The sequence below is a fragment of the Etheostoma spectabile genome, chromosome 16, assembly GCF_008692095.1.
Source record: "Etheostoma spectabile isolate EspeVRDwgs_2016 chromosome 16, UIUC_Espe_1.0, whole genome shotgun sequence".
NCBI classification, from domain to species: Eukaryota; Metazoa; Chordata; class Actinopteri; order Perciformes; family Percidae; genus Etheostoma; species Etheostoma spectabile.
This window is the reverse complement of record NC_045748.1, coordinates 18,856,560-18,867,092: the sequence shown is the minus strand read 5'-3', so window position 1 is coordinate 18,867,092 and position 10,533 is coordinate 18,856,560. Positions and strand designations below refer to the sequence as shown.

General features: G+C 41.4%; 1 protein-coding gene across 4 annotated transcripts in view; it reads left to right on the top strand.

Moving 5' to 3' along the window:
* abl1 (c-abl oncogene 1, non-receptor tyrosine kinase) overlaps positions 1 to 10,533 on the top strand; it is a 33,523-nt gene that overhangs the window by 16,019 nt on the left and 6,971 nt on the right. For 2 of the 4 annotated variants that reach the window (XM_032540096.1, XM_032540097.1), the window contains exons 3-4: positions 8,703 to 8,867; positions 9,744 to 10,039. In XM_032540096.1, the coding sequence (XP_032395987.1) occupies positions 8,703 to 8,867; positions 9,744 to 10,039 (461 nt within the window). Of the gene's footprint in view, positions 1 to 79; positions 724 to 8,702; positions 8,868 to 9,743; positions 10,040 to 10,533 lie in introns of those variants that run through there. The other 2 variants (XM_032540098.1, XM_032540099.1) reach the window with 2 other exon arrangements.

Here is a 10,533-nt window from a genome sequence, read left to right as displayed (position 1 = left end):
GTGTGTGTGTGTGTGTGTGTGTGTGTGTGTGTGTGTGATAGCGATCTCTCCCTCTTAGTGTGTGTTTGCTGCTGGAGGTGGGAGGGCTCAGCTGATGTCATTGAGTGCAGCAGGCTGAGCCTGAAAGAGGCCCTTTGTTGGCAGCCTGTAGCACGAGTAGTCCCTGTGCCTCAGAAACACACTCACACAGGGGACAGGAGAGAGGAATGGCATCCTTCAGACTGCCCAACTGCCCACTCTATTGACACATCTAAAGGTCTAGCAAGCTTTTGGACCAAACCTGCGCTTTTTGGGAGTTCTTGTTGTATCTTACAGAAGTGGAGCTAACCGAAAGCCCAAAATCAAAAGAGGGAAAAAAACATGGAGACGCTCAGAAGAGAAAGTTGATAGACTTTGCCGAACAGCATACTCTACTTTTTCTGTTTCTGAAAGGAGTGAGGAGAAAGAGGATTAACAGCTGAAAGGACAGAGGAAAAGAAGACAAGTATATTTTTGGCTTGGTGCTGTTTCTCCTTTTGTCAGTTTTTTTTCTTGGTTTGAACTTTTCTCCTGCTGGACACATGTAGAGGGGAAACGGTCGAGGGAAGTCTGATTTCATCAAGCAACAACATTTTCAAGCGGGAAGGGAAAGAAAGCAAATGAAAATGTTGGAGATATGCCTGAAATTGGTGGGGTGTAAATCTAAGAAAGGCCTCTCGTCCTCCTCCAGCTGTTACTTGGAAGGTAAGAATACTTTGTGATTGGCTGTAGTGTCGTCTTTTAGCGTGGCCCGTGATTTGCAGTTTACATTGGAGAAATGTTAACAAAAGAATGAAAGCAGCTATGTCACCTAAAAAAGTAGAGGCTTAAGAGACTCAGGGAGAAGGATAAAAGATGTATCACCGAAGTATTACTGTGTAAAGGCTCTAATATGATCTCTGCACTGTGGAAACAGAAGAATGGGGAGGGGAAAGCAGAGAGTAAGCACAGGGGAGGGTGAGGGAGGCCAGACACACTGGCTAGCGGAAAGAAGTGGAAAAAGACGGAGAAGAGAATACAAGGAAATCCGACTCCTGGTCGTGTCCCACTTAACTCTTGTTTATGAGTAGAAGGGATCTAATCTCAGTCTGCGCTCTCTTTTCAGTTGTCCGCTATGTTCTAGTACTACTTTTCACAGCTTCTATAATAAATACAGAAGATAATGTAGATCTACACATTTCCCATACTCTTTGTAGTATGCAGACTAGCAATTACTTCTTATCCATTACTTCTAATTACACAGTTCTGGTCACAGTTAAAGTGGATAATTGACTTGCTTGTGATGTATGAAGGGGACACAAGGGGGGTTTAAAGAACTCTAGGGCACATCAAGTCCGCACATAATCAACATAATAATTGAATGGCATTGGAATAATCAGTGAAGTCTTTATGTGTGCCAAAGATTGTGCAACCAAATGATTTAATAGAGTTAATAGTCCTGGTACGCTCCCCACTGAAGTGGATGACAGTGATAAAGAGTCTGTAATTTTTGGACCATATGGTATTAGGCACTGCAGATCTCATGCTGAGATGTTCCACCCCAAATTAAACTTTCTGGCCTACTTCATTGGAGCTGGAGGCTTCATGTGTATTTTTTTCCAAGTATTAAGCCATTTTACATCATTAGAATGCAGATATTCTATGAACATAACAAGAAAATGCAATTTGAATATTTTATTACACCTTGTGGTTATTCTAAATGGTGATAATGATGTCCCTTTAGTGTGTTAAGTTATTATCACCTTCTCTCCTCCATTGGGCCGTGGTCTAAACATCATTACATAATGTCTCACACAGTGAGTAGAACTAGGGATGCAGCAATCCAATACTGATATCGGGCCAATACTGAGCCCTAAAGCTGGATCGTGTATTGGTAACAATGGGGCTGATCTTTTCAGTTTAATTCTATGTTACTATTCTCTCTACCTACATCTACCTACAAGCATCTGAAGAAAAACGGCAGCAACAACACACAGGCGACACAGCGTAGCTTACCGGCGTTGGGTAGCATGCAGCTAAAGACACAGGGTAACATTAGCTTACCGTTAGCATGCAGCTGTACTTTTTTTCAGACACCATAGCCACTGCCGGAGTCTGAGATGACGGAGAAACAACAGAACTACTTCCCTAAAGTCATCGATGTGGCAACATTTTGCCTTCTCTGTGAGTAATGTAAAACAACATTGAACAGTATAGGGCTAGATCCAAATATTCGTTCGATGAGTAGGTATTCAATTTCAAATTTAGGGATTTGAATATTAGTTTTGAAACTGCCCAGGATTTTGTGTATCAACAGGTGACTGTGTCCTTCAACAACAAAGTAGTTGCTTCATTTCTTGCTTCGTTGGCTTTTATTTTCTTATTGTCTTTTTCCAAACCTGCCTTCAAGTGTGGTCGAATATATTGCCTTCCCCGCCGCTAATTCGGTACATTTGGTACATGTGCTATTTGGTACAGCCCTAGAACAGTAAAGCGAGCGGGCTTCGACGTGACGTTATGTGTTCAGGTGCCTCTCGTTAACTCATGGTGCTTTTAGGTACCCTGAGAAAACTTGCGTTGCATTTAGCGTTCCCTGTAATGATGTTTGCTTTACATAAAAGAATGATCCCAGTCAGTTTATTAATTAAACACAGAAATCGAATCGGTACTCGTATTGGCCAGGTATCGGTATCGTGACTAAAAAAGTCAGGTCTGTGCATCCCTCGGTTGAACCATATCAAATGTATGATCTGAATTCGTTCCACCACCACCTTGCATTCAGGTGATGAAAGAGAAATATGTAATATGTTCCTTTTTTCTCTGACCTATGTGGATTAGGGCTAGGGCTGAGTTCATGGAAGTGGACCACATATACACTCACCGGCCACTTTATTAGGTACACCTGTCCAACTGCTCGTTAACACTTAATTTTAAGCAGCCCATCACATGGCGGCAACTCAGTGCATTTAGGCATGTAGCATGGTCAAGAGAATTCCTGCAGTTCAAACCGAGCATCAGTATGGGGAAGAAAGGTGATTTGAGTGACTTTGAACGTGGCATGATTGTTGGTGCCAGAAGGGCTGGTCTGAGTATTTCCGAACTGCTAACTGGGATTTTCACGCACAACCATCTCTAGGGTTACAGAGAATGGTCCGAAAAAGAAAAAAACATCCAGTGAGCGGCAGTTTCTGTGGGCGGAAATGCCTTGTTGATGCCAGAGGTCAGAGGAGAATGGCCAGACTGGTTCGAGCTGATAGAAGGGCAACAGTGACTCAAATAACCACCCGTTACAACCAAGGTGGGCAGAAGAGCATCTCTGAACGCACAGCACGTCCAACTTTGAGGCAGATGGGTACAGCAGCAGAAGACCACATCGAAGCCCATCCTTTCAGCTAAGAACAGGAAACTGAGACTACAATTTGCACAAGCTCATCGAAATTGGACAGAAGATTGGAAAAACGTTGCCTGGTCTGATGAGTCTCGATTTCTGCGCGACAGTCGGATGGTAGGGTCAGAATTTGGCGTCTAACAGAAAGCATGGATCCATCCTGCCTTGTATCAACGGTTCAGGCTGGTGGTGGTGGTGTCGTCATGGTGTGGGGAATATTTTCTTGGCACTCTTTGGGCCCCTTGGTACCAATTGAGCATCGTTGCAACGCCACAGCCTACCTGAGTATTGTTGCTGACCATGTCCATCCCTTTATGACCATAATGTACCCAACTTTGATGGCTACTTTCAGCAGGATAATGCGCCATGCTATAAGCTGGAATCATCAAAGACTGGTTTCTTGACATGACAATGAGTTCGCTGTACTCAAATGGCCTCCACAGTCAACAGATCTCAATCCAATAGAGCATCTTTGGTTGGAGTGGTGAACGGGAGATTCGCATCATGGATGTGCAGCCGACAAATCTGCGGCAACTGTGTGATGCCCTCATGTCAATATGGACCAAACTCCTGAGGAATGCTCCAGCACTGTTGAATCTATGCCACGAAGAATTGAGGCAGTTCTGAAGGCAAAAGGGGGGTCCAACCCGTTACTAGCATGGGGTACCTAATAAAGTGGCCGGTGAGTGTAGATTCATGGTTTTGGACCCACACTGCTGTTGGTTTCTATTGTGCCAGGTAGTTTGTTGCATTTTACCTTTTAATCCAAGGTGTAAATCAGTGCATTTAAGATGACTAGAATCAAAACTAGCAGGGCTCTCTTGGTCACAAGGACAAAATGGAACCAGACATAAGTTGTTTTTTTCTTTTTAAAGTAGTTTGGGTTTTAAAGAAATTTCACTCCTGCATCAATTTGTGAGTTTGGGTGCATTCCTATGGCTCATAGCAGTCATAGCTATGAATTTGTTACAAGTTCCTTGCATATTTAATAATTCTGAGTGTCTTATCAGTAATGGAGGCAGGACAAGCTGCAATTCCTCCCACTACATGACTCTAGAGAACTGCAGTCTGATAATGAGCCTTAACTCTGTGTCTTTCTCACTCACGCATCCGTAGTTTCAGTCTTCTACTTTTTTTTTTTTGCACGTCATGGTCCATGTGTCAGAGTGCTGTCGCCCTCTCTCAAACAGCTGTGGTATTTGTGGACATGTGTGGCATGTGCTGCTAAAATGCGCTGCCCACACACTTTATGACCAGGCCAAACTCTGGACATATGGTATGTCTTGCTGGCTCTTAGGTCTGCATCTTGTTGGTGGAGCTCTTTTTCTGTCTTGCTTGATCTCTTGCCTCAGCTAAGTTTCTCAAAACAAATTAAAATATGAATACTTTAAAACTGTGTTAGAGCAGTGTTTGTACTTGATTATTTTATGCTTTAAAGCATATCTAATGTATACAAATAATACTGTGACATTGTAACATTGTAAGGACTTAAAGGGATTGTTTGGATTTTGGGACCATATTATGTTAAAAGACTTTGTCAAATGTTTTTAAGATCCCAGTAAACTGACTAATAGTTGGCTAATCATTGACATCACTCATCACTGAATGGTGACTAAAAAAACTGAAACGCTAAAACAGACATATTTGCATTACTGGAATACTTATCATGTGGTACGACTATATACATTCTAAAGCTTAAATCTACTACTTTTTGAAAAGTGTCATATAATGCTGTAGGAAAGGGACTGGTTTCCTGAAGAGCCCTTTTTGTTTTTTGCACCACTTTGGGACCACTGTCTTTATTTCTGTCTTTATTTTGTATGAGGCACATAGATACATGCATATTTTACAGCTGAGGGAAGCACCCTTGATTGTTGCTTCAAAATGCAACTTCTCTATTTTTTAAAAACTGAAATCCCAGAGACAAAATGGCAGGATTGCGACCTAAAAGTAGCACCACATTTGGCTTTGATTATGTCAGGGTGCTCAGGCTGGCGAGTCTAACTTGGCAGAAAGGGCTATGTCTTTCAAGTCTTTCATCGGCCTCCTGACATACTGATGCCTGCAGCTTGTCAATGCTATGTGACTGGCTATGGGCCACATATGTTCTGTTGACTTCTTTCGGGTTATACTGCGCTCCTCCAGCTGGTTTGGACACAATCGTACAAACACACCTGGGGTTGTACACCATCTCCCAGAAGCCCAATCAAATTTGACATTAATTCCTTGTCACCTACCCTGTCACCAAAAAAATATTGATTGGCAAACAATGCTTTAGAGCACAGTCTTGATTTTTAAGTTTTTGTTTTTAAACTTGATTAGACCAAGATAACATTGCGTAAGTCAACTGCTCCCAACTTCAATTTTATGAGCAAAGCTAGAGTGCATAAGAATGGAGGTGGAGTTGCCATATGCTTAATAATTCTATCCAGTGCAATTGAAAATAGGCTTTTTTCAAATAGGTGTCTCTTTAGTTAAATTCCTCATGTCAAGCTTCATTCTTAAACATCCAAAGGCACCCACCTAAATACTTTGCATTTCTTTTTGATGCCTTTATTGAACTGCTGTCTATCATCTGCATTGACTTTGTATTTATATTATGTGATTAAAGGGAATGCTCTGGACTTAATCATCCAGGTGCATCAAGACCAGGAGAGGGGATCACATCAGTCCAGTTGTAAGATCTTCACTGGTTTCCTGTTTGTCAAAATAATTGCTTTTAAAATACTTCACTTGATTTTTAAAGCAGGATCAAAATACATTTCTGATCTTTTGCTCCGCTATGAACTGTCCAGACCCCTCACATCATCTGAGACGGGTCTTCTCTCTGTACCCAGAGTCAAAACTACTATTAGTATTTATTTATATCTTGCATTGCACTGTGGCTTTAAATCATCAAATCTCTTCTGTTATCCTTATATTGTGATAAATAAAACGCAGTTATTCTACAGTACACAGGTTGTGGTTGTTTGGACTTGTTTGTTACCCCTTGATCTCCTTCAGACCAGCCAGACCTTAGCACTCCTAAATTTATAATGTCTGTAAAAGATACATCAGATCTCACTCCTTCGTTTTGCAGAAACACTGTAGACGTTTTTTTCACATAAACACTTATGCAATAAAATGTGGTGAGCACGTGGTAATATGCTACATTATGTAACTGGAGGACTTGGTTTTGCGCCAGGGCTTTCCATCATATGATGGAAAGTTTGTATCTCAAAAATATTACATTTTCAGAAAAACAGCCTTGACAATGTGTCTAAGGCATAATCAGGTGAATCCACTAGCTTTTCGAAGGGTTTTAGGTGCCTAAAGGGTAGAAGGAAATATACAAATATAAAAACAATAAGATATATGGTTTTCAATTGTCAGAGATGATACAAGGGATAACTGTTACATCTTGTTTGTGTGTATGCAAGTGGGAAATGCTTAAAGTTATCCACAATTTTCCTGCCTGTGGTACTAGTGGTATGATATGATGCACTAATATAAAACTGTCATTGACAGCTGGCTTTATGTTTTAACATACTGTGACCAGCATTTTAGACATGTAAGCAAAGGTCTACCTCTGTTGGCTACTGAGCTATCCTAAGCGGTTTCAAATGTAAATCTTTGTCAATTCACTGAGCTGTGAGATTCAACATATAACAGGGGCGGACATTTTGACACTGGGGCGGAGACTGGGGCTCCAATTGTCCATTCTTAACATGGAATAAGGTTTATGATAGCAGGCCATAGATTTCCACTGGAACACATTATCAGTTGGAGATGTGAGTAAACTCATCTCTTACTGGAGTTGTCGCTGTTGTCAGAGACTTTTTTTTTTATTCTGTAGGCTACATGAATAATCTAGTTTGGGCAACACACACGGCTACAAAACAACACCTAAAATGAACACCGCTATTCATGTTTTTTTTTTTACTGTGAATTGGCCTGATAATTTTATTGTTGCCTCCTTTTGAGCCATAGACGTGCAATGGTATGTCTCCTGGAACTAAACTTGCCCCCATTGTTCTATTTTGAAAGATGTGGCAGCCTTTGAGAATAGTCTACTTCCTAAGTCCAATCTTTGTGTTTTGAGTTTTAGAAAGTATTTTATTTTGATATTTCTATTTGGATGTGTGAAAATGGATGTCACAGTTTTAATGGCAAATATGTTTTAAAATCATTTGTCTTTTTTTTTGCACAATGGAAATAATAGCTTTTTAATTATGTTTTGCTTTCTTTAGTGTTGTGGGTCATTTTACAGTTGAAGAAGGGCATACTTTCTAAATTACTTAAAGTCAGTATTTGTTGTCTGGTGTTAACAAAGTCCCAGACCAAAACTGTAGAAGCCCAAAGCTATTTTACCATTTAATGTGTAACTGTGCTTGGCCAGTAATTTAGTTTCTCATATTAGTAGCTAGCCACTATTTTTAATTATCTTCAAAAAGAGAAGCTAAAGTTCAGTGTTAGTGTGTTTAATCACTTTTTTTAAGGTTTGGTTGGTTTTCTAATGGCACTAAAATAATTCCTCCTCAAATCTTCCGTAGTGTGAAATTCTCACTGAAAGGTGGAAACGTAGTGCAGCTGTGGCCTGGTGTCTCTGTTGGAAGGATGTGGGTGTTTGTGATCTGGGGGATGAAATGTAAGATGCCTCTAAAACATGTGTGACAACAGCTGAGCAAGCCACACAGTAAAGCTCTCGTCTCTCATCACTCTTCTGTTCTCTCTCTTTCCCTCACAGTTTTCTTCTTTTCTCCTCATTCTTTCCATTTTCCACATTTTGTTATTTAGCCGTCTGTGTTATTGCTCTAAAATGGCAATAACTCAAGCTCTGCGTGTAATTAACACAACTCTAAGTTAAAGCACTTTGAACTCGGGCTCATTACCTGTGAGTGCAAGCACATCCATTTTACAGCCACAGCGAAAACTCATGCTGAGACACATTCTCACGGTGCGGTGCGTGGTAACTGTAGGTATTCACGACAGTGAAAACTAAGCAGGGTTAATCCAGGAAATGAAAAGTTATCAAGACAGTGGGGACACAGTGGGTCACACACGATCAGGTTCATTACTCTAATCCCACTTTGGGATCACAACTGGTGACCGGCTTGTTGGAACAAGGCCCAGTTGAAGGGGAGGAAGAAGGCACATGGAAAGGCACAGTTGACTTTGTTGCTGAATCATCCTACATGTGTGAAGCCGTATGGGAAAACTGCCTCACAATGTTGCTGCATACCAAACAGCTCTCCCTCAGTCTTCCATCGGCAATGCATTTTGAGGTTTTTAACCTCACATTTTAGTAAACTGCTTTTTTATTTTTTTTTATTTTCAGAAGCTCTCCAGAGACCAGACTTTGAGAGTCAAGGTCTGACAGAAGCGGCCCGCTGGAACTCCAAAGAAAACCTTTTGGCTGGACCCAGTGAGAATGACCCCAACCTGTTTGTTGCACTCTATGATTTTGTAGCCAGTGGCGACAACACACTCAGCATAACTAAAGGTAAGTAAAAGAGAAAAATGAGGTTTATTCTTGTGTTCAAGTAGGAATGATTCATATCATTTTGTTACTGTGTGTTACTGGTATGTTTGAATCAGTTTGATAGTAATCACAAATGTGTTTATATATTTTTGACTAACCTGTCACTGCTGTAGTGACACACAAAGTCACTAGAGAAAGTCTCAAAGTTATGCATCTTGGGGATCTGCTAATTTACTTCCCGTCTTATTCCTTCTCTGTCTTCATCCCTGTCTGACTCTCACTTCCTGTTGATGGTCTCACTCATGTTTTTTGTTCTTCTTCTGAACCGACTGCAAAACAATACCACAGATGGATCACACAGACAAACAGAGGAAGGAAGGAAGGAAGGAGAGAACATATGCACCAGAATAAACAAGAAAATATCACCATGTAAAACACTGCTTTCAAGTTGATTTCAATATAGGCCGCTGCACAAAAAAAGGTTAACTTTTACTTGTGTATTGGTCAACAAAATTTGGCCGTCTGTAGGATTTAAATGTGTAATTTAAAAGTAGTTTTTTGTTCCATCCATTTTAAACCAATGTAAAGAAGTGCATTTCTTCAGTCAAGGTCACCAAATGACTGATTGAAAAGAAAAGCGCTGCCAGAGATTCTGATCTGAAGAAACATGACTTTAGATACATGCTGAGTTAAGTTCAAGTTCAGTGTCCTCCCATGATAGCCTGTTCTTAATGCAAAGAATATGGAAGTTTCACAACAATCCCACTCCTGGAAATACTCTTTCTGAGATCACAAGACAGCGCAGCGACCATTAAAGACACTGTTTGTGTATGGGTATGCTGCCGATGAGGTACTTCCTGGATAATCAAAACAATTTTAATCTCACACGTTGACTAGGAGAGAAGCTGCGTGTACTCGGTTACAACCACAACGGCGAGTGGTGCGAGGCACAGACCAAGAATGGCCAGGGTTGGGTGCCTTCCAACTACATCACCCCTGTCAACAGCCTGGAGAAGCACAGCTGGTACCATGGCCCTGTGTCGCGCAACGCTGCAGAGTACCTGCTCAGCTCTGGCATCAACGGAAGCTTTCTGGTCCGGGAGAGTGAGAGCAGCCCCGGCCAGAGGTCCATTTCTCTGCGGTACGAAGGGAGAGTCTACCATTACAGGATTAACACTGCGTCTGACGGCAAGGTAGGCATCAGCTAACAAACACATACCGTATATACACACACCAAGAATGTTTTCTCTCTGCTTAAAAATAAAGATGGGAAAAGGTTTGAGATTTTGCATAACATATTACTTGAAATCATAAATGGGAAGAACTCCGGTCGGGCAAAAAAAATGCAGGGTCTCTGGAGCACATGGATAGTAAGAGCTTTAAATGAGGTGCAGGGTACCACATCCTGATGGTCATAGATGATAATTGTAGGCTGAATCTCCTCTGTGGGATTTCCCCAAATTGCTATGTCAATCGAGAAGCCGCTGCCACCCTTCTCTCTGTGATGCAGCGAGGTGAGCTAGATTGAGGAATGCTAGCTATGACAAGAATCCCTCTAACCACCACTGTGCCGCTCATAATGGCCAGCAGACACAAGGCCAGCCAGTGACGCCCATGCTAAGACATGCATTAGCACAGACAGATGCAGCCGTGTGTGTGTGTGTGTGTGTGTGTGTGTGTGTGTGTG